Here is a 23,474-nt window from a genome sequence, read left to right on the forward strand (position 1 = left end):
TTCGGCTCAAAAACGCCTTACAATACATGATCGTTTTTTTCGGGCCAAAAACGCCTTACTATATATACTATGTCGTTTTTTTCGGGCCAAAAACGCCTTACTATACTATGTCGTTTTTTTCGGGTCAAAAACGCCTTTCGGCTCAAAAACGCCTTACTATACTATGTCGTTTTTTTCGGGCCAAAAACGCCTTACTATACTATGTCGTTCTTTTTGGCTCAAAAACGCCTTACTATATATATATACTATGTCGTTTTTTTCGGCTCAAAAACGCCTTACTATACTATAACGTTTTTTCGGGCTAAAAACGCCTTACTATACTATGTCCTTTTTTTCGGGCTGAAAACGCCTTACTATACTATGTCGTTTTTTTGGGCTAAAAACGCCGTACTATACATGGTCGTTTTTTTCGGCTCAAAATCGCCTTACTATACTATGTCGTTTTTTTCGGCTCAAAAACGCCTTACTATACTATGTCATTTTTTCGGCTCAAAATCGCCTTACTATACTATGTCGTTTTTTTCGGCTCAAAAACGCCTTACTATACTATGTCGTTTTTTTCGGCTCAAAAACGCCTTACTATACTATGTCATTTTTTCGGCTCAAAATCGCCTTACTATACTATGTCGTTTTTTCCGGCTTAAAAACGCCTTACTATACTATGTCGTTTTTTTCGGCTCAAAAACGCCTTACTATACTATGTCGTTTTTTTTCGGCCTAAAAACTTCTTACTATACTATGACGTTTTTTTCGCTAAAAACGCCTTACTATATATACTATGTCGTTTTTTTTAGCTAAAAACGCCTTACTATACTATGTCGTTTTTTTTTGCTAAAAACGCCTTACTATACTATGTCGTTTTTTTCGGCTCAAAAACGCCTTACTATACTATGTCGTTTTTTTCGGCTCAAAAACGCCTTACTATACTATGTCGTTTTTTTCGGCTCAAAAACGCCTTACAATACATGATCGTTTTTTTCGGGCCAAAAACGCCTTACTATATATACTATGTCGTTTTTTTCGGGCCAAAAACGCCTTACAATACATGATCGTTTTTTTCGGGCCAAAAACGCCTTACTATACATGGTCGTTTTTTTCGGCTCAAAACTTCTTACTTTAGTTGGTCGTTTTTGGGGCTAAAAACGCCTTACTATGGGGTTCCAGCTTGAAAGTAGGATTTCAAAGTAGGGTTGGGTCAGGTGACCATCGGTTGATTTCTATTCATTCATTTCTTTAAAAAATGAAGACAGGCAGCGTTGAGTTGTTCTAGTCTTTATATACATGATGGTTAGTCATCCGTTACAGTACAGTTATTATATTTAATGTATGCATTTATGTATGTGTGCCTGTATAATATATATACATACACACACACACACATACTAGAGGAGCACACATCATACACGTACAGATTATTTCTTGTAAGTACTTGCTTTCAACGTAAACTGCACATGGTCACGAGGGGGTTTGTCTTGCACATATTGTCCACAGACAAGCCCCCTGGAGAACTTTTTGTTTTGTCCCCAACACATTATTGCTTACAGAAAGAGAGAGAGAGAGAGAGAGAGAAATAGAGAGATTGAGAGAAGAAAAAAAAGCTTTTGTGTACGCAGACACAATGCACATTTAGGAAAGGCAAATAAAATGATGGACCGATGATGAGCCATTGAAAAACTGGAGTGGGCTAACTCCATTTTCGGATGACGAGAGCAAAGGCCTCTCTTTCAGATTAAGGGTGAGTTCCATTTTTGACATATACGGGGTAGCCCATTGTTGTACTCAGCACTTTAACTGATACATCAGTTGATCCCATGAAAACAAGTTTCACCATTTGCAAACAAATAGAAAAAAATGAGGTAAGCACATTTGGACATAGACCGCTCTTGCAGCAAATGTTTGTTTGTTTATTTGTGACATTTTCTTTCAGGCAACCAGGACGACACTGAAATGGGACCCGAAAGAATGAAATTAAAGATGTCAGTTGCACCGAAGTTGGTCCGAGTCCAAAATCGGAGGAAAACCACGATTGCTGTCAAAACAAATACTCAGTAATAATTGCCATTAGCTCCAGCAGATGGTGGTGTTGTGATAAAAACAAGCCTGAAAATCACACCATTTTGTTCCAAGATTCAAATTAAGCAATCTCCTCCTATGCAACCTCCGCCTATAAGGACCCCGACATCTGGATTTTGCCACGTTTTCCTGCCGCTTCTCTTGAACGAGTCTTTTCCAGCGGGAGAGAGGGGTAAGATGGAAGAGAAGTGGCAGTAAGACAGGCCAAAATCCTGAAGTGAGGGGTTGATCGTGCCATTACCAGGTTTCAGCAGAGACTGGAGAGTCATAGAAAGGCAGACAAGTGGAAAGGCCCGATCTCAGCACGTTTTTGTGAGTGGTCTCTACTGTAACCTGATTGGCAAAATGTGGCGTAAGGCGGATAAAATAAAGCTGGTGATCACAATGAGCTAGCTATTTGTTGTCGTTGTTCTGTGCATTAAATGTGGCTGCACTAAACGGCGACAGTCTTTGAGTCTGATACTACTTCGGAAGGCGGAATCTTCACTGGTTTGACTTTATATACTGTACGTCTTTACAGGAAGAGACAAACTTACGATACTACCTCCGAAGGTGGAAAATTTATGGATCACTTCATCAACGAAGCAAGCGCTACACTATGTAGTATTCCTAACCTTAGGCTATTTATGAAGTCAAATAAGCATCTTACGAAGAAAGAAAAATACTCCTAACACAAAGTCCATCATCATTCATTAAATTCAGTTGCAGTAGGAATTTAGAACGTGATGAACTTGAATTAGCGGTAAGTTGGCATAAGGCTGTCGTGTAATATGAAGAAAGTGTCACCATTTGAATCTATTAGGAGGATCACATGCGGTTTGTTCTTTTATGAGGAGATTCAAGTGGAGCCGCGGATCACGCTGCAATCGACGTTAGGGCTTGTTTAGCATCGCAGAGAACATATTAATACCGTAGTTTTATGTACAGACCAAAAATAAAACTGTTGTGCTAGCTAGCTTAGGATCGTTAGAAACAAAACCAGACCCCCCAAAAAAGAGGCTTGTCCGTTGCCAGTCATAAAGCACGTTTAAGTCAACATCTCCAGGTATCATTCAAAACCAAAATAATACACTTGGACCACTTGGCATCTCCAGCTAATTGGCTAGCTGCTTTCCAGTTGTTCTGCTAGTTTAAGACAACTTCATCATCGGAAAATAAACAGTATCGGACCACTTTGTTGACCAATTTTAATTGTGATTATCTTATTGTCCCTCTTGAATAAGCCAATTTTTCATGCTAACATGGGAAACAAAAAAAAAAGAAAAAGAACTCTTATGACTGTTTATTTTTAAATTGCTCTACCTCCAGCAAGCTGGCTAAGTTGCTAGCTGGCTAAGTTGCTAGCTGGCTAGCAGGTTTCCGGTTTGTATGCTAGCTTCAGACAACTTAATTTGTTTTTTTTTTGTTACCGAAAACCATCACATATTGGTGAATTCCTGCCGATTTTGTGGAATCGACTGATGGCACCCTGAAGCTATGGAGGCAAAATGGAGTGCACTGCTTGGCAGGAACCAGCAGAGGCACTCTTGATTTGGTCTCAACTCGTTTGCGGACTAAAGTAACAGAACAACAACAGGCCGTTAGTTTTGCCAGCTCTATCCACTGAATGGAACTCCTGCAAAGCAGCGTTATTCCACTCAATGATGACGATGGTATGAAAAGAGGAGTTCAGAACAATCAGAGAGAGAGAGAGAGAGAGAGAGAGAGAGAGAGAGAGACTCCCCCACCCACCACCGCTGTAAGGATATTTATGAATTGATGGTTAAGATGGCGACTGTGAAAAACAGTCTCATCTCATGAGCAGAACCATCAATGTGAACATTTTGTAGCTTCACGATGATGCGGTATACTTTGGAGCGCAGCTTATGTTTGGTGGGCTGGCTGATATTTACTTTTTTTTTTAATTAGCTCCACCCCCCCACCAGACAGACACAACCAGTCAATCGTCACGTTTACGAACGCAGGAGCCACAACTATCTAAAGTATCCAGAAAGAAACCGAACAAAAATTGTGTTGGATAGGAGGAAGTTACCCGGGAAGGTGGTGGTTCCGTGTCTCGGCGGCGGCTCGCGTCAGATGGCGGCGGTGAGGGGAAGTCGGGGCACGGCCGCGCCGGGCTCCCAGATGGCGTAAAGGGGCATCGAAGCCAGCGGCTCGGCAAATCTACGGCGCCACCTGAGGTCGCCGCCTCTGCGGCTTGGCCCGGGCACCCGGCCGAACGGCGAGGCGGTCCGGGCCCCCAGCGGGTCCGTGAAGGTGAGGCGGGACCTGCTCCTCAGTGGGCGTTTCTCCAGGAAGCGCCAGCGGCGGAGGGAAGGGATGCGGCCCCCCAGCGCGGGCCCCATGAGGCTGAGGCTGGTTCTGTCCGTGAAGGAGTCCGTGCGGTCTTCGTAGCCGAGGTCGGCGGGCGCCGAGCACTGCTGCAGGGGCCACCCGCCGCGGCTTTTCCCCTCGTTGTCCACCGCGCTGCCCCCCTCGCCGCCTCGCTCCGCCCTGGCCGCCTCCTCCTCTTCCTCCTCCTGCTCTTCTTCTTCAGGTTCCTCCTCCGCCTCGGCGGCGGGCTCCTCTTCCGCCTCGGCCTCGGCGGCGCCCTCGTCCTCGTCCTCCTCGGCGCTGGCGGGCGCCGGCGGGGTGCGCGGATCTCGCAGGAAGACGGCGATGACGGTGATGTTGTCGCTGGAGCCGGCGTCGCGGGCCGAGGCCACCAGCTTGTGCGCCACCATGGCGGTGTCGCCGGCATTCTCCTGGAGGTGGTCGCTCACCACCCGCACCGCCTCGTCCGGACTCACGGTGTCCCAAAAGCCGTCGCAGGCCAGGAGCAGGTAGTCCTCCGAGCCGTCCAGCGGGAAGGCGGCGTGGTCGGCGTCCCCGCAGATGTAGGGCTTGTGCTCCGAGTCGCCTGGCGAGGGAAACCCGACGCCGGTGAGACTTTCAAATCCCGTTTGACCGCCGGCGCCGGATGGACAGCTTACCTATGGCTCTGGATACCGACAGACTGCCGTTAACCCTCCACGTCCCGAACCAGATCACGCAGCCTCCCAGGGCTTCGATCCTTTGCTTCTCATCCTGCGGCCATTTGGAGAAACCAAGTCAAACGGTGTTTTGTTTTTATACCGCGACATCGCCAATCATTCCCGCTACCTCTCTGTCCGGTTTGTGCGGTTTCATCAACTCCACCACTTCTCCCCGGCGGACCAGGATAACCTGGGAGTCTCCCAGCCAGGCAACGTGCAACGTCTGGCCGCGCAGGAACGTCACCACGCCCGTCGTGCCGCAGCGCAGGTTCTGCCGGAATGACCGCGCAGGTTCAAGTTCATTCGCTGGAGGGAGAAAAAAAATCTGTGTAGCGGCGGACGGTTACCTCCCGCGAGGCTTTCTTGACAAAGTGCTCGTCGGTGATTTTGAAGGCGCGGCGGAGGGCCTCGCCGGGGTCTTGGCTTAGAGAGTCCTGGCGAGCCAGGTTGACGTGGAGATGGTTGGCGGCGTAAATGGCGGCGTCCACGCCCCCGTGTCCGTCAAACACGGCGAAGAACGCTTGTTCTTCCTGATCCTAAAGACACCAAAGACGACGTTCACGAAGGGAAAAGCGGGAAAAGCAACATGAAATTTAGTCAACGTGTCAATCGGGAGTGGCGCGACGAAAAAGGTCTCATGAACCAATGCCCGAAAACACACATGAAGTCGGCCATTTTGGATCAGAGTGGCCATTTCAGAGTCATTTTGGTGTCGGTCTCTGAGGCTTGATTTATTTTATGAATATGAAATTCTGTCGCCACGTCGCTCTGGTTTACACCGACGAAAAAAAGTCTCAACAAGCCAGTCAATAACGAAGGCTTCCATTTCACTTTCAAGCAGAGACGTTCGGGCCGTTTCTTGGAGTCCTCGAGATCATCTAAATGTGAATCCTGAATGCGAGTAACTTAAGTTCTTCTTATGAAGGTGAAGTGAACACTCATAGGTAACCCCCTCCTGGCATAAGTCCTTTCCCCATCCGTTACGTAACCGAAAGCATGAGTCACTCGCTTTGATAAATCTTCCCAGTTCAAAGACCTTAAACCTTGGAAAAAAAAAAGAAAGAAAGCTTTTAAGGCAAGCGGCCAAATGGAGGCACTTAAGGGGGGGGGAGCTGTGGCTGCGCTTACCTGAATGTTGAAAAGTGTGTTGAAGTCGGGGATGATGAGGTGCCTGTCCTCCATCTTGCGCCGCATGTTCTTGATGGCGTGGATGGACGTCTCGTAGTAGGGCTGCGGGCGGCGGCGGTAAGGCAGCTCCTTGGTCCACGCGCCGCACGTCTCAAAGAGTCGTTTGAAGATGAGCCGCGCCAACTTGACCGCCTCGATCTCTGCAACGCCCAAGGGATCCCACGTGAGCGAAACGCCGCACTTGTCCCGATCGAAATTGCCCGTTTCTCCAAAATGAAGACATTTCTTAAATGATTTTTTGATGATACATTTGAACAATTCAATCGGTTCCATAGCATTGCAGTTCAACTCGACTCTTTCAGCAAGTGGTCCATTCGGCGGCAAAGCTTACATATTATTTCTAATCACAAAAGCTTTTTCATGCTAGTGTTTTGAAAAAAAAAATCTCACAGAAATGGTACAAAACATCAGAAAGCAGACTTCAAAAAAAGGGTGCGTCACACTTCCCTGGTAGCCAATTTAGAAAAGTCCCCGTTTCCAAAGCAAGTGCGTGACACACTTGTGAACGTCAAAACCCCGGCGGGAGCTGCTTTACTTTTTCCGAGAGGCTGATTAGAGAAGTTCGTAGTTAAGCGAGAGAGAGAGAGGGCAAGAGCGAGAGATTGTAAGGTCTCAAAGGCGACCTCCTCATGCTCGCTGCCGGTGAAACGGTCAACCTCTTTTCAAATTTGAACTTGGAAGGCAAATATTTTGTATGCAAGCCAAATCTCTCACCAAAGGTACTGGTCCGGTGTGCCTCAGAGCTCAATCCTAGAGCCATTCTTGTTAAATTACAACCACACGCGCTCGGACTCACGGGGTAAGGGTCCGACTCCGTCTTCCACGCTCTTGATGAGGTGATGGATGGTCAGGTCGCTCTGTAGGATGCTGTCCGACGTCGCCCTGGCCAAGGCTGCCGCCAGCGAACACGGGCAGTTACTGTGAATTTGGAACGAGAGCAAGACCACACAGTTGAAATTTTGCTATATTTGGGGATGGACAGTGCGGAATGCGTGAGGTTGTCGGGTTGAATGCAAACATGCAGGTGACCACCTCAGGTAACCCCCCAAAAAAATCAAAGACAAAAATAGTAATAGTAGTTTGGCATTGTAAATCACAATAATAAAATTAAAAATAAAGTCTAAAGTTAGAACTGACGACATTTTGGGGAGATTTTGTGGAGTTGTTACAGGAAAGCGGGTAAAAAAAAAAAATTATATCCAGTACGTAACAGTTGTATTGAGACACTAAAAGGTCATCTGGTCGAACTTCAAACCGAACAAGCACCTTGAAGGAAGTCACGTTAGAGGAAAGTCAAGATGGGAGTATTTTTCCCTCTCCCTACCCAGCGTTTTTCCTTTCTGAATTCTGATTGTAATTTCCCCATTGCGGGACAAATAAAGGATATCTTATCTTATCTTATCTTATGGCGGGGGTCTCTTCCAGCATTGTCTCCATTCATAGAAGCCCCCGCCCCTACTCGACGGAGGGGGCGGATGCTGAGGCGAGGAGCTCCGATTGGCACGCGGTGGTCCCCGAGGAGACAAAGGCGGCGCACCAATGAGAGCTCGGCCAAGCTCGCGCATCACGGTCGAGTCATGTGGCGCGTAGGAGGATTAAAAGAAGCGGCTTAATCTCACGAGCCCCCGAGCGCACACCGAAAACCAGATGCGCATCTCGATGTGGGAAGAAATGTGAACGCGGGGAAAACATACCCTTTGCTTATAAGAGTAAATAGGAGCGCTGACATGAAATGCAAACATTGGATTAAATATCAAGAGTGAAGCAGGGGGGGGGGGGGGCTGTTTGCATCTCATTATCAAGCGTGACCAAGATGGCAGATGGACACGAGAGCGCTGTCAGCATCCCGCCAAGATACGCGATGATACCGATTGTGTGTCTCGAACCGACGCAGGCTAAACGTAGCGCAGTGAGTGAGGAAACGCAGGCCTTAGCACTTCCGGTGACTCAAGTTTACCAAGTTAGCAAGAATTGAGTGAAACTAGCACATGGAGTTGACAGATGCTAGCACAGTTAGCACATGAGATAACCCAGGCAGCTAGCAAAGATTGCACACCGACAAGTACATCGACATGCAATTGAACAGAACATCTTGGTGTCGGTACTTCCATTGCCAAGTGTTGCGTGCTTTTGGGCTACACGCCAAAATGAAAGGCACAGCATTATGGGATTCTAACTAGCAGGAAGAAAGGGCTCAAATGTCTGTAGTGTGAGCCACAGGCTAAATAAAGTGTGCCGAGGTTTAATGAATGGTTTCTCTTCACGCGAGTTTACCGAGGTGATCAAAGTTTGCCAAGGTTTTTCCAGGTTAGGGAAGTTAGCACGAGTTTACCGCGCTTGAGAAGTTAGCAAAATAAGTCAGAGGTTAACAAATTTAGCACATGAATTTACATGAGCTAGCAGAGTTAACACGTGAGTTTTCTCGAGTAGTCTGGCAATGTGAGCATGTGGAGAAGTTATCCCAAGTTGACCGAGGAATAGCCAAGTTTGAGAATGCCTGAACACCGGCTACCAAAGTTAGCAAGTGCCTTTAGCTCGGCTGGCGTGGTTAGCACATCAGTTTAACTAGTCTAGTAGCCTTAGCACGTCTACCCTGGTTTGACACAGGATTTCTATTTTAAACAAGTCCACAATGTTTCCAAATATATGCTTATTATTTCTATTTAAGTATGCCACCGAAATCTCTTTTTTTTCTCGAATTGCACGCAGGGCTGCGTCAAATGTCGCCATTCATACGTTCCCACCGCTGCTTTTGAAGAACCTTGTCATTCCCTCACTGATTAAACTTCCAGCACTCCCGTGATGCTTTGTGCCGCATTCAGGAGGCTGCGAGTACGTGTTCGCCGATGACTCACGGATGCGGCGGTCGGGGGTTTTTTTTTTTTTTTTTTGCTTGATTTTACCCTGCAACGGAGCATCAAGGTTGTTGCCACGGCAACAGAGCCAATTGACAGACGGTCACCCATGTCGGCCATCCTCGTCACACCAGGCCGGCGTTGTTTTTCTTCTTCGTGAGGTGAAAGCGTCCCCCCCACCCCACTCTCCATCTCCCTTTCTCTCCAATCAATCAAAAGGCGATTTTTGAAAAGAAAAACAAAGAGCCGTTTTGTTGTTTGCGTGTGTGGAGCAGACGCCGGGTTGAGAGAACACGCTATTCTCAAATGGGGGGGGGGGGGGGGGGTTTACATAATTCGCAGAAGGCCAGTTCATCTTTTGCAAGAGCGACTCCTTAAAGACGGCTGTTCGAGGAATTCATTCGTACACGCGCACAGAGGCCACGCGCTGCTTTGGAATCTCGCAGGGAGATGCGGCAAGTGTGGGCCACAACATTAGGCACCCCCCCCCCCTCCCCGCCACATGGCTCGACTTGACCGAACGCCAAAAGGAGAGATGGCTTCCGTTTGAACGCAGCTTTACGGAAAGGATGTCTGCACCGCGGCACCATCGAGAACACGCTCTTCTCGGCGACTCAAACAACTTCCTGTTTTCCTTTTTCTTCAGCCAATCAGAAGCTATCAACATAAAATCATGTCTGAGCAATTACTAAACAACAGAATATAATTTGGGTATTGATAAGAACAATATGACATACGCCTACACAATGCAAGAGCTGTATTGTCACATTTCCGTCTGTGTGTGTGTGTGTGTGTGTGTGTGTGTGTGTGTGTGTGTGTATATGGATGTCTTGAGGTCCATACAAGAGAGAGAGAGAGAGCGAGAAAGTCCATTTATAAGAGCGAAAGTGACTCATTTATCATTGATGCTACCTTGTGCTATTTAGTGACGTAACGCAGCCCAGTCGACAACGCGGCCATTCGAAGCATCTCGCGGCTGGCGAGAGGCACGCACGGGGGAGGGGCGGGGGGGGGGGGGGTGCCCCATCGCCACCGGCTTCCGCCGTGCGTCAACCGTTGCCCGCCTCTGAGACTCATCAGAAAACGCTCAATACGTCACTCTTGTGTGATGACAACCGTAGACCGGCAGATCTCCAACTGAACTTGTTCAAAGAAAAATGTTTTTCTTGAGAGAAACTTTGCATCTCACTGGCACTTTAAAAAAAAATAAAAATAAAAATAAAAAACAGGACCGTTAGACGAACTTTAAAACAGTTGAATTCCATTGCACAAAAAGCCTTCATTGGCGTCGCGCGCTCAACTCAACGCGCAACTTCGAGGTTGTGCTGTGAAGCAAGAATTTAAAAAAAAAAATGGAAACTAGAAAACAAGACGACATCAGGCAGTGCGTTACAGTGGAATCAAGCCAAGGGGCGGGGGTCCCCGGAAAAGGCACGATAAGTTAGCCAAGCGTTGCCCCACGCAAAGCGGAAGCGCGTTACGTCATCCCAGCGGCACTCGGGTCGAGCGGGGGGGGGGGGGGGGGGGGGGGCTCAGAATAGCTCCCATCAAGCCCGCCGCTTAAACGCCGCCTTTTTAGTCCTCCACACAACATATCATTTTGCTCGTTTTTTTTTTTTGCTGCTTTATGGCCACATGCGTTGCAAATATGTTCGGTGCTGGGGGGGAGCAAACTTCCTTATTGGACTTCAGCAGATCTTTCAAGTCTCGACAGTGAACTTGACTTGGGGGGGGGGGGGGGGGTCACCTAATTTTCTACTTTAATACTCTACATGTGAATGCGGATACATGTACTTGATCAGTACAGGGAAGAGTTGTTCGTGGGAGGGAGGGAGGGAGGGAGTGCCCCCCCCACACCACCACTGCTCAGCCGCTTCAAGGGCAAAACTGAAGGATTGCAGGCTTGTGTTGAAGACACGCAGGGGTTGCTTTGCATTCATGCCACCTGCCAGCCACGTCGAGCATGACTCACCATTTGAATTATGACCGCTTTGAGTGCAGTGCGGTGCGGGGGTGGCGTGGGGGCGGGGCGGGGGGGGGGGGGGGGGGGGTTCGAGCTGCCTCTTAAGCGTGGGCCGTCCCAGCAGCTGGAAGAAAAGGAGGACACTGCACACTTTTTTTTTTTTTTTTTTTTAAATGAAGGTCACCGTGTTGCCAAAAAATGGGGCCGACTCTCCAGAGTGGGAATTAATGAAGGCGCCGCCTTTAGAAACGCCGCGTGAGTCACGGCTGGAAAAGACCACTTAGCCTTCATCCCATTTAGCGCCCGAGCAATCCAACATGGAGTTTTTCATTTCGAGTATGTCAACCGTTTTGGTAGATTGATACTTTTTTTTTTTAAAGGAATTTCATGTCGAAACAATGCGAGCGAGAGAGGGAAGCCGCCCCCGCCAAAACAGCAAAGCATGAATCTCATTTTCACCCACAAAGGCAGCACTTCATCACCGGGCCATGGAGTCTCACTGGCTGTGTGCACGCGCGGCACGCAAAAGGGGCGCGTCACGAAAGACAAAAACTGAGGAAAATGAAGTTTCACGCCGGCTCAACAGAACAGTTTTGCGTTGAAGTCAAACGTGGCCGATGGCAGTTTGACTTTTCACTGAGGGCCTCAGCACAAACGCTGGTTTGCAAGCGTCTGTCAGAGCATTGGTGTGGGTACCCCCCCCCCCCCCCCCCCCCCTTGAGCCTTCCTTCCACATGTCCGGACAGGACGGTCGTAAATTTCTCAAAAGTGACTCTAGCAGTCCAAGACGAAAAGTCGAAAGGCAGAGACGTCTCGACATCCTGGCTGATGTCAAGTGTGCTTACTTAACGTTCGAGATTAGCTTTCGACTCGCCACGAAGGTCATCTGCGCGGCACTGGCAGGTTACGCTTTGCCAATTCATTCATTTCAAGCGAGTATCACGCGTGTGGCCACGGAACGAATTCCTCGACAAGGTACCCGAGTTCTCATTTTCGCGACGCTCGCCGATGGGAATCTTCTCAATCTCCGTCCCGAATAATAGCCGTGGATTTGAGACCCGTGTGCCATATTCACCCGACCGACCGCGTGGCCGGCGCTAATCCCGATCGAGACACTCCGATTAAGGGATTACGGGCTAGCCCGCCGGAAAAAAGAGAAAAGGGGCTGTTCACGAGGCAACGTGACAAGATTCCCATCAAAATGTTTCAAAGAGGAAAACGCATCGTCAATTTTGAACACCTGATGAGGTCTGTAGAAGTTTCAATTTCTTTTTTTTTTTTTTTTGTATCAACAGAAAAAAAAAGGCCTTCTGGAGGAACACTTTGGACAGAAAGTCGGGTCAAAAACAGTCGACCGTAACGTGATTACAGTATTTCCCAACATCTCTCCACGTGCCTTTTGTCCCGCCTCCTCCAGTTGACTCGATCAGCTCCAGTTAAAAGCATCCACCAATAAAAACTGAACGGGCCGAAATTTCCCCCAAGTCAAAATTGCAAATAGAGGTGTACCTCAGAGCCCCGCCACTGGATGGCGCCAGCAAAATCCACAACATCATACATTTGGAACAGTGGTGTTTAATGGGCGGAATGTTCCATCTTTGCAGGTCAACTGGTTTCAAGCCCCCGCCTACAAACTAGAGTAGCCCAGAAAATAGTCCGGGGCATCGAGCGGGGTAACCCACTTGAAGTGCGGCGGATTTCGATTTAGCGAGCTGTCGGCTCGCTTTCGCATACTGCGTGCCTTGAAATCCTCTGCAGTTTAGTTTTTTTTTTTTTTTGGGGGGGGGGGGGGCAAAAAGTTGCCCCAGAAAGGCCCACAGGCGCCTGGGAGCAGATACGCTCTCTCGGGGATCAAATCTCCCGGCCTCTTAGTGCTCTGATTAAAAAGTGAAAAGCCAGCAGACAGACAGACAGATGACAGTGTGAAGGAAAAAAAAAAAAAAAAAGGACTTGAATCCTCACATTCCAAGTACGGGAATGTACTGCTGGTTTATGCGCAGACTAGGGAAAGAAGTGCAAACGGACGCTGGACGTCCTTTTTTTGTTTTTGTTGATGTGCTACTTAGGTATGCGTGAACCAAGTTTAGTTTAAAAAAAAAAAAAACTTTTTTCCCCACCAAAAAAGGTGCCACAAGATGATGGCAGAGCATTATAGATGTCTCAATGAAACATAAAGAACAAGATGCTAGCAGATGGCACAAAAGAAAAAAAGGGGAGTTAATTTGCAAATTAATTAATTAGTTAATGAAGCGTGAATTTGCAGTTTGTAAAGAAAGAATTTTCTATTTGAATTAGCTTCTCTGCAAAAACAAAGCAAAGCCCACAAGGAAAAAAAAAAACAAACAAAGAGCAAAACTCTTTTGAATTATGTCTCGGTAGAAAAACGAAATCCGGGACTTTATTTGAAGGCCACATGGGGGGGGGCCGCTCGAGTCTGAAACTAGTTCATCTCGAAAAGGGGGTCACTTCTTTGCCATACACGTGAGATGCTCCGCTTCGCTCTTCAAATCCCGCTTGAATAAAAACAACAACAACAACAAAACCCTTTGCTCACTGTCCAAACAGCCTCCGGAGCGAATAGATCGGGTAGACATCAATACTTGGCGCGAGAGCGTCCAAGCGCCTGAGGAAATCCTCACTAAGCGAGCCCGTCGGCGGTTCCCCCACGAAAGCCACTTCGCAACAAGCGTCGCTTCGGCAGACATTAAAACGATGGGACAAAAAAAAAAGAGGCTTCAAGTCAACTCTGCTAGCTTAATGCTAGCACACAATGCGAAACGCCATAGACGGGCTAACGAAGAAGCATCTGCGGCGGCACTGTGGCAGCACCCCATGCTTGGAACATATCCTCTGCCATAACCGGAGATTGACTTTCGAAGCCAACCGGACTGATTTGCACGCGGTTGCGTCAACGGCACATCCGTCAGCCGGCCTCCGCATCCATTGAACCGCTGAACTCTCCTCTCGCAGAACTCTATTATTAGCCGTTCAGCCCGGAGACAAACTAATGACGCGTCGGATGAATCGGCAGACCCGCTGCCCGCGACTCGCAGCGCTAGCCGTCAGACGTCCGCGTAGGCCGGCGCGTTTTCACGCGAAAGAGTCACGGGGGAACGGCAACGGAGCGGGCGGGCGGGCGGAGGGAAAACAACCGAGGCAGCTGCTACGACTGAAACGGGGGACGGGAAAATGTCGGGTTCATTCGCAAAACGGTTGCGGGGGATGGGGTCCGACATGAACGACGCCCGCTGATAAGTCGTAAAAAAGTGTCACGTTGGAGTGTCGCCTTCGGCGCGTTCACGTGTTGTCGGCCGACAAAAGCATTTCATCACGATTGCCCGACATCACGGCGTGATCAAATATTCGTATTGGCTATTGGCCGGCCCCGGTACGCGTACTCCGACTGCAAAGTGGTCAGCGCTAAAAATACTTTGATTGGAATTTTTGTCGTTGGCTATGGAGAAGTTAGAAAAGAAAAAGCGGAAACGAGACAAGCCGTGCGCCCCCCCCCCCCAAAAAAAAAAGCAGAAGCAGAATGTGCAACTCACGACTCGCGGCAAAGTTTACATCCAAGGCCATTAGCGAGGCGCTCGGCCGACCTATAATTGTTCTTCCCGAGAGGGCGGCCCGCGCTGTTGCCGTGGCAACCATTGTCGGCAAACGCAAGGTCGAGTCAAAGCGGACGCATCGGCATGCGCCTTGTTTGGCGGCTTCCCTCCCAGCACGCCGCCGCTCGACGCCGACGGACGCGTTGACGGACTCGAGTGTTTTGGGCACTTTGGAAAGGATTTGGAGAGCGAACGAGGAGCCCCCCCCCCCCCCCCCCCCTGTCAAGTGTGCTTTTGAAAATCATTTCTCAGATGCCCATCACCGGAAATTAGGGTTGCAAACAATCATTAGTTCAGGAATCGATTCATCCAATTACAATTGATTGATTTTTTTTTTTTTTTTTTAATGAACCGATGACCCGGATACTTCAATCCATCTTCAACTCTTCGTAGAAAAACGCGGACTATTTCAAATCAATGATTCGGTCGCTTATTTGCTCCGAAATGAGTCAGCAAAACATCTTGAGGATGCGGATGTTTTCAAACGCCTTCCCTTGATCGGAGGCAAAGATAATTCTGCTTTTACGGGCGGACCGCAGGAATCACTTTGCAAGCTTAGTTGACCGTTTTGGGGGATCCAGAGGCTTTTTGGAGTTCTAATGTCTGCCTGCTCCACTCGCAGTGGTGTGAATAAACGGTCCCGAATCCCGCTGACCTTCATTTCACCGGGACCGCTCGACAACCACTTCGCAGACACCGGATGGTCAAAAATGCTTTTTGCTCAGCCACAGAGAGAGGCAGAAGAAAAAAAAAAAAGACAGAAAATCAAAAGAAACAACGAGTGAAGTTCCCCCCCCCCCCCCCCCCGGATCGAAACGGAGGAATTTTGGTGGGAAGCACGTTGGAAAAGCCAGACTGAATTTGAGCCAGAACTGCTCAAAATCTTCACCGCAAAAGAAAAAAGTGGAGCTATCGGGCGCGCGGGGTAACATTTCAGGCCAATTGAATGGAACCTTTTGGAAATGTTGAAAAGACATTTTGCACAACTTTGGTTGGAGCTGAATGACAAATTCCCGACCAATGAAACCTTTCTGTGACTCGTCCGGTCTTGAGCTCGCTCTCTCTTGCTCTGTTGCAACCAGAAATCTGTCTTTTGGCCCGTTTGACCGCCTCTTCTCCCCCCCCTTCCTCCTGCCCGGATTGACTTGAAAGCGCGAGTGGGGGATGGCAAGAGAAGTGGCAGCAAAAAAGGCCAAAAGTATGCAGTTCATCCGTAGCTTGCAACAGAGATACAGAAGGACTGGAAGAGTCACAGAAAGCCAGAGATGTCCTTGGATAAAATAAAATAGATTTTGAATTTTGCCGTTCACCTCGAAGAAAAGAGCGAGAAGTACTTCAGCTGTAAACTTTTTGAGACGAGTTCAATAACGGCGCAAAGGGGACTGAATCAAATGCGCAACGACAACAACAACAACGACGCTATTTGTGATGCACGACCGCAGAAGCGGGAACGGGAAGTCGACCCGGCCGCCGGCCGCGGCCCCAAACGAGCCCGGGCTGTCGTCACTTCGGCGGAGGAAGCGAAGAAGGTGGAGTCGCGCTTTGGGGTTCGACACAATAAAGAACGCGGCGGCGCTGGTCAGGAAGGAAACGGCCCGCCCCCGCCTTCGACGTCTCTTCCGCACAATGTCGAAGCCAAACGCTAAGGTGATAGCCTTGACGGGGGGGGGGGAGGATGTTACAGCGGATTACGAGGTGCTGTGCTAGCGGTTAGCATGCGTGCCTCACGGTCGAGAGGTTCTGGGCTCGAAGCTCAAATCACCGGCTGTCGTTTTGGTAGCTGATGGAATTAAAATCAGCAGTTGATTTAAATAAAATGCTGGAAATGAAATGACGCTTGCAATTGTTTGTTTTTTTTCGAATGTAGAAACGGAGGTCTTACTAGTATCACTCAAATGTTGTTGACAGAGCAGATACAGACATCATTCACGTGGACAACTTCGGATGAACTCAAACAGCCTGCGCAGGATGCGTCGTCCAATTTGCTCCGACACCCTCTCGATAAACACCCGAGACTGCCAAACTCCAAATCGCGGAACAGACAATTTCGCACGTCCGTCCGACCGACGGACTGCGGTGTTAATTCTCTCAACTCAACTCTCATCAACGACTCTCACAGATTCCTCGGTTGTTTCTTCACGACTGGTAGGTTAGCTTTCAGTTCGGAGTGCGGACGCTCGTCTCGTCTATCCGTAAGCGTCCCGTGATCTACTAATAATAATAGATTTTATTTATAAGCGCCTTTCAAGACACCCAAGGACACTTTACAATAACAAAAAACACAAAACAATACGGGTTGAGCAGCGGCAGCCAAAACGCGCCAGCGTTCACTCAAATGAATGTGTTACTGACTTATTCTCGCAGTTCTTGACAAAAGCAGAATTGGTGATTGTTCCGTACATGCTTGTCAAATCAAATACAGGAAGCGCCAAGTCCCGGGCTGATTACAGATCTCTCGCCAAAACCTCTGCTGGCATCGACTCCATCTTAGGTGCGACTCTAATGAGGACAATTGCAATCGAAAATCAATGGATGGGCGCATTTGCATGTTGCAAACCACCCACTCGTCCCCCCTGTGAGTTTCATTATTAACCCCTGACACACATGCTCTGCAACACCGCTGGAGTACCCCAGAGCACCTCCACATGCCCACGAGGTGTTTAAAAGAGGGGGGGGGGGGGAGCACACTCCTTTGCGGACACGAGTGCGGTGCGGGTGCCCTAGATGAGTGCTTGCCTTGCCAGCACACTTCTACCGGCACTTAATTTGGATTCGAAACGAGGCCAGCATCTCCTTTTCTCACTTTTTTTGCTCTGCCATTTTTGCCAAGTGTGCTCACACACACACACACACACACAGGCGCGCAGTTTAATCCAGTTTGAACTGCACAGTGCATTATGTAAGAAGTGCATCAAGAATGCATCTTGTGTTGAATTTTTCCTGTGTGGAATTTGCCAAATGGAGCCAAATAACAGAAACGATGGGGTTATTTATAGCCTCTGAGAAGATGATGGTCTTCCTCCCCCACCCCCACCCCCCTTCTCCTGTGCAATGACGTCGGCATGTTACGCAAAACCGGGGGTTCACCGTTGGGTCCCCCCCCCCCTCAAGTGGCTCTGCAGCACGGCTGAGAATAAAGTGAGCAACTGAACGAATATTTTCAAAATAAAAAAACATTATGCAACTTTTGGGGGGGAGGGGGACACACCCAGCGCGGTTGGGAGGTTAGCGGGCATGTGAACTACACCCAGCCCGGGTCGCCCCGGGCCCCTTTTCCTCGGCTTCACCCTAAAAACGAGCAACATGCACGTATATCAAGCAGAAAAGTGTCCACTTAACTATTTGTAGAGGTGCTGCAGACACAAATCGAGGCATTCCCCCTCCACCTCGTCCTCGCACACCAAGTCGGTCAAGGGGCGGCAGGGCAGCGGGTCGCTGTCCTGCAGAGGAGGGCTCATCTCCCGGAGGAAGAGTTCCAGGAACCGTCGGAAGGTTTTCTCCTCTGCTGCACAGCCGGCCATCATTGCTCATTCCTGGACACGCTCGCACTCGCAGCTCCGCCCGTCGCTTCGCTTCGCTCGGCTGGAAACACAGGCGGCAATACGCTGGCCCGAAGTCGACGCTGCTATTTTGTTTTTCGGGGCGGGGGCGAGCTTCCGCGCTAGCTGGCGCCCGATGGCGGAGGGTATACTACCGGCGTGTGGAGCGAAGAGACAAGGGAGGTGTTAGCGAACAGATTTGGCGAAGTGTTGGACTGGCCCCATTCACCACCGAGTGGGAGCGCGCCCCGCTTGCTGGGATTTCGTCGAATCGGAAGGACGTGACGTCACGGGTGACGTTTTCGCGCAGGGCGAGAACGCGCACGCACATTTGCCATTCTTGGTACAGTATTATTATTTTTTAGTAATGTCCACGGACGCAGAGAATACAACAAGCAATATATTTCTGGTTAAAAAAAATAGTCATAGTAATAATAATAATAATAATCTGGTCCAGAAAAAAAAATGTAAAAAATACATACGAACATTTATCAGTTTTATTTTGTTTCGTCTCACAAATAAAGACACTCCAATCTCTGTGGTTGTTGATGACATACTATTGCTATACGGTAGCGAAAACCTTTTGATGACATGAACGTCGTCGTAGTCGAAACATGTTACATAAACCGTGGAGTTAATTTACGCGTTTAGGAACTGTGTTTCGTCTTTGTCTCCTTTGTATCCAGTCGGACATTTTAGCTCTCGAACCCAGAAGTGGTGTCGGTGCGTGTCACTATTTTGATGCCCCCTCGCTGTTTTTGTTTTGGTCGGTCCAAAACAAAATGAAGGCGGGCAACACGGCAGCCGCCGTGAGCTTGGAGGCGCTCCTCCGCGCGGGCGTCTCGGAGGACGCCGATCACCGGGACGACGGCCTGTGCGTGGTCGGAATCTTCGGCAAAAGCAACATGCAGCTGGGCGCCCTCAAGGAGTCGCTCGTCAACACCCTGGCGGACAAACACGTCTTCTCCGCGTTCGGCGGAGCGGACGACGGGGGCAGCGGATGCGGCGGCATCCAGGCGCTGTACAACCCGGACAACCGCGTCTTGTATCTGCTGCTCACCTCCGTGTGCGACGCCCGCCAGCTGCTGCTGCGGGCTTGCCGATCCCCGAGCGCGGGCGGCGGCCACGCCGAAGCGCACGACTTCTGGAAGGGGCTGGAGCGGCAGCACTGCCTCGGCCTGCTCTACTTATTCTCTGTGTGTCACGTCCTGCTGCTCGTCCACCCCAACCACACGTTCGACGTCACCTACGACCGGCTCTTCCGAGCCCTGGACGCCCTGAGGCAGAAGGCGCTGCCCCTCCTCCGGGCCGCCGTCAAGGACTGCCCGGTGTCCAAGGAGTGGAAGGTCAACTGCAGGCCGTGCCCGCCTCGGCTCCTCTTCGTCTTCCAGATGAGCGGAACCCTCAAGGTCCGTCCACCATGTGCATACACACCACACATGCCATAAAATGTTCAGCCCGCACATTACAAGATGGACTTTGCGTTTGCCTTTTTCTTGCCATAAAAGAAAAAAAGCAGCCAACGTTTCTCGACGTGTTCCTCTCCAGGTGCCCAACGGCTCCGAGGCGAGCATCCACCCGGACAAGCCCAAAAAGCACTCGCCCCGGCGGCGCCTGCAACACGCTCTGGAGGACCAAATCTACCGCATCTTCCGCAAAAGTCGCGTACTGACCAACCAGAGCGGCAACTGCCTGTTCACCGTGCCCGCCAACCAGGCCTTCGTCTACGTGCTGCCCGCCTCGGACGAGGACCCCGTGGGCGCCTTGCTGAGCCAGCTGCGCTCCAACTGCATCCTGTGCGAGCAGGACTTGGGCGCGCTGGTGTCGGGCCCTCGCCGCTACCAACAGACGCGGCGCTCGGCCCGGCAGGGCGCGGCGGAGCAGTCGGGCTCGGCGGCCGCGGTGCCGGCCGACTGCAGCTTGAAGGAGTTTCTGTGGCAGCACGTGGAGCTGGTTCTGACCAAAAAGGGTTTCGACGACAGCGTGGGACGAAACCCGCAACCGTGTCACTTTGAGCTGCCATCCTACTCCAAGTGGGCACAGGTCAGATATAAACGTCACCCCCCCCCCCCCCCCGTTCCAAAAAATTAATCAATCGAAGCTTTTTGGAGTGCGGGTGTGAGCCGTGGGGCCCAACCGATTTTTGGAGGCCGCAGCTGATAACCGGCCGGTTGGTCAAATAAAAACTTTTTTCTTGGTCCCGCAACATTTGACAATGTTTTTTTTCTTTATTCGTGCACGAGGATAAAGCGGTTCAGCTCGCCAATTAAATCGACCGAGCCCGACCAGAAACCTTTCCGACTCAATTGAAAATGGTTTTTACTCTCCGAAACCGGCACAGGTGGCGCTAAAGCTCCACCGGGCGCTGGCGGGCGACGACGACGACGACGATGACGACGACGCGGCCGAGCTGGCGGCCAAGGTTCAGGTCCAGCTGAAGGTGCTGGACGGGTTTCTGGACGCCGACGCCAAGTTCTCGGAGAACCGCTGCCAGAAGGCGCTGCCTCTGGCCCACAGCGCCTACCAGGCCAACCTGCCGCACAACTACACCACGGCCGTGCACAAGAACCAGCTGGCGCAGGCGCTGCGCGTCTACAGTCAGCACGCACGCGGCGTGGCCTTCCAGCGCTACGCCCTGCAGGTCCACGAGGACTGCTACAAGTTCTGGAGCAACGGGCACCAGCTGTGCGAGGAGCGCAGCCTCTCCGACCAGCACTGCGTTCACAAGTTTCACCTTCTGCCACAACCGGGTAAGCCCAAGTTGGGGGGCCGGGGGGCGGGGGGGGGGGGGGGGGGGGGGTTCTCTCTCTTCGCTTCAAGTTAGCCAGCCAACATGCTCCTGCAAAATTTTGGTCCCGATGCAACAGCAATTTTGAACTTTTGCCAGGAGAGACAACCGACATGGATCACAACCCGCCCATTCTCAACCACAACAGCAGGGGGCGCTCGACTGGCTCCTGCAACTGCGGAAGGAAGCAGGCTCCCCGCGAGGACCCCTTTGACGTTCAGGCGGCAAACTTCGAGTTTTACCAGGTCTGGAGTGGCCAACGGAGATGTTATGGTCTTCTCATTGAAAAATATTTCCGATGAGAAAGTATCATTGAAAAAGTATAATTACATGATAACATTTGGAAATGCACGCTTTTCATCTATCAGTTCATTATACACATCTGCATATTTGGCGCTTTTAATTTTCGATGTGAATTTGAAAAGAGTAGAGAATGCATGTTTTTTTTTTATTTTTTGGACGCAGAAACACAAATTAGGCTTTTTGTTGGACAGCAACAAATGTCACATCCCCCCCCCCAGTTCTTGGTTGTGCAAATGGTCCGGCTCTTACCTCCCATCGTTGTGGTCGTGCAGGCCCTGGAGGAGAAATGCTGCGGGAAGCTGGAGCGGATCAACTTCCCGATCTTCCAGCCGAGCACTCCCGACCCGGCCCCGGCCAGCAACCGGGCGCAGCGTCCCCCGTGCGAGGCCGACGCCGACCGTCTGAAGGAGCCCGGCGCCGCCCACAGCCACACGCCCGGCTACACCAGCCTGAGCCTGGCACTCAGCCTGGGCCAGTCCACCGACAGCTTGGGCCCTTACGCGGACGGCGACTCGGCCGCCGCCCCCCCCGACGGCCAAGTCCAGCAGAAGCGTCCCAGCCTGGCTGACCGCCAGCCCTCCACCGTGGAGTACCTGCCGGGAATGATGCACTCGGGCTGCCCCAAAGGCCTCCTGCCGAAATTCTCCAGCTGGTCGCTGGTCAAACTGGGGCCGGCCAAGTCGTACAATTGCCACAAGGGGCTGGAGCAGGCCGGCTTCCTCCCCGGCGCCTCCTTCCTGCTGCCGTGGGACTTGGTGATCCGCTCCCGCTCCGAGGACGACCCGGCCGAGCCTCTGGACGGGGGCGCGTCCTCCTGGCCGGCTCCCAACAAAATGCTGGTGGGAAAGCGGGGGGGCGCGGGCGGGCCCGGTCGCGGCCGGCGGCGGGACGACACGGCGCGGGCCTACGTGGGCTTCGAGTACGAGGACGGCCGAGGGCGGCGCTTCATCGGCTCGGGGCCCGACAAGATCGTCAAGGTGCTGGGACCGGCCGGCGCCAAGGAGCCCGCCGGCAGGGTGCTCAACGGCGACATGCCGCTCTACGTGCCGTCGCCCTCGCAGGGGCGAGGGGTCAAGCCGCACTTTGCTCAGCTGCTGCGGCTTTTCGTCGTGGTGCCCGACGCTCCGCTGGAAGTCACCCTCAACCCGCAGGTAAACGCCGGACCCCATCTTCAAGGGAGAAGCACAGAGAATAGAATGAACCTCCAAACTTTGTAACATTATTTTTTTGGGGGGGGGGGTCCTGAATATAAAAGCATCCCTACAATTTTTCTGCACGCATAAAAAGTGGACGTCCCCGCAGAAAACTTGACCGCAAAATGACAAATTCTCATGAATGTCTTTGGCAGGTGCAGCCCGGTCCGCCGCCCTGCCCCGTGTTCCATCCCGAGCAGACGGACGTGGTCTTGCCAGCCGACGGCCTTTGGGTGCTGCGCTTTCCGTACGCGTACGCCACCGAGATGGGACCCTGCTACCCCCCCAAGGAGAACCAGCCCCTCGCCCACTACAAAGTGCTGCGGGGAATCCTGCGAGCCGCCGCCGCCGCCAACGCCAACGCGCAACCTCAAGAAGCCCTCCGCTAATGCGCAATCTCGCAAACGGCCGCGCGAGGGCGCCAATCGTTTCAGTATTCCCCAATCGCCAAGCAGAAATGCTCTTGAAAGGTTAACCGTTTCTTGATTGTCAATCAATCGGTTTCGAATGAACATGAACCGGGAATGTATTTCGCCGAGTCTTCTGTATATATTTATAACCTCGGCAAGTATCTGATTGCGACATGGATCGCTTTAGAGTTGGAAATGACACACTGGATTTAATTCGAACTTTGGGGGGGGGGGGGGGGGCTATTCCATGAAAAGTGGTTGCCATTTTGAAATGCACACTTCAAGATTAAATGCAAATAAATTGAGTTGAACGGTACTGCAGGGGTGCTTCTTTTTTTTTTTTTTTAACTGCTTTGGAGTTTGCCTTCTGTTTTATGAATACCGGGAGGCCTCAAAAGGAAGCGGACTATTTTATTTGAAAGTATGCAGAGTACAATGCCGCTGTGGCTTTGATAAGCAACACGGAAACGGGGCAGTGTTAAGCCTTTGTGTGTACCACACACACACACACACACACGTATATAACCTGAAGGAATGTAG

General features: G+C 50.7%; 2 protein-coding genes across 2 annotated transcripts; one reads left to right on the forward strand and one right to left on the reverse strand.

Moving 5' to 3' along the window:
• Positions 1-1,256: 1,256 nt before the first annotated feature.
• ppm1e (protein phosphatase, Mg2+/Mn2+ dependent, 1E) lies at positions 1,257-18,992 on the reverse strand. The gene is made up of 7 exons (XM_086131433.1): positions 18,041-18,992; positions 7,072-7,193; positions 6,216-6,415; positions 5,435-5,623; positions 5,215-5,358; positions 5,046-5,139; positions 1,257-4,972 (listed from the first exon to the last, which is right to left on the reverse strand). Exons 1-7 carry the CDS (start codon positions 18,223-18,225, stop codon positions 4,146-4,148), a joined length of 1,761 nt encoding a protein of 586 aa, XP_085987559.1. The 5' UTR covers positions 18,226-18,992; the 3' UTR covers positions 1,257-4,145.
• smg8 (SMG8 nonsense mediated mRNA decay factor) lies at positions 18,973-23,155 on the forward strand. Its single transcript, XM_086131431.1, has 6 exons — positions 18,973-19,649; positions 19,789-20,283; positions 20,582-20,990; positions 21,128-21,273; positions 21,604-22,482; positions 22,680-23,155. The coding sequence occupies exons 1-6, from the start codon at positions 19,023-19,025 to the stop codon at positions 22,911-22,913; spliced, it is 2,790 nt and encodes a 929-aa protein (XP_085987557.1). The 5' UTR covers positions 18,973-19,022; the 3' UTR covers positions 22,914-23,155.
• Positions 23,156-23,474: the final 319 nt, after the last annotated feature.

The sequence above is a fragment of the Hippocampus guttulatus genome, chromosome 15 (genome assembly GCF_054856545.1).
Source record: "Hippocampus guttulatus isolate MCC_2025c chromosome 15, RoL_Hgut_1.0, whole genome shotgun sequence".
In the NCBI taxonomy this organism is placed as follows: Eukaryota; Metazoa; Chordata; class Actinopteri; order Syngnathiformes; family Syngnathidae; genus Hippocampus; species Hippocampus guttulatus.

Excerpts from the sequence above, each read along its gene's own strand:
- smg8 (XM_086131431.1), top strand. The coding sequence starts at position 19,023 with ATGAAGGCGGGCAACACGGCAGCCGCCGTGAGCTTGGAGGCGCTCCTC. Across the intron at positions 19,650-19,788 it reads AGATGAGCGGAACCCTCAAG|GTGCCCAACGGCTCCGAGGC; the intron begins GTCCGTCCACCA and ends GTTCCTCTCCAG. Across the intron at positions 22,483-22,679 it reads AAGTCACCCTCAACCCGCAG|GTGCAGCCCGGTCCGCCGCC; the intron begins GTAAACGCCGGA and ends TGTCTTTGGCAG.
- ppm1e (XM_086131433.1), bottom strand. The coding sequence starts at position 18,225 with ATGATGGCCGGCTGTGCAGCAGAGGAGAAAACCTTCCGACGGTTCCTG. Across the intron at positions 5,624-6,215 it reads ACACACTTTTCAACATTCAG|GATCAGGAAGAACAAGCGTT; the intron begins GTAAGCGCAGCC and ends TGGTGTCTTTAG. Across the intron at positions 5,140-5,214 it reads CGCACAAACCGGACAGAGAG|GATGAGAAGCAAAGGATCGA; the intron begins GTAGCGGGAATG and ends AAATGGCCGCAG.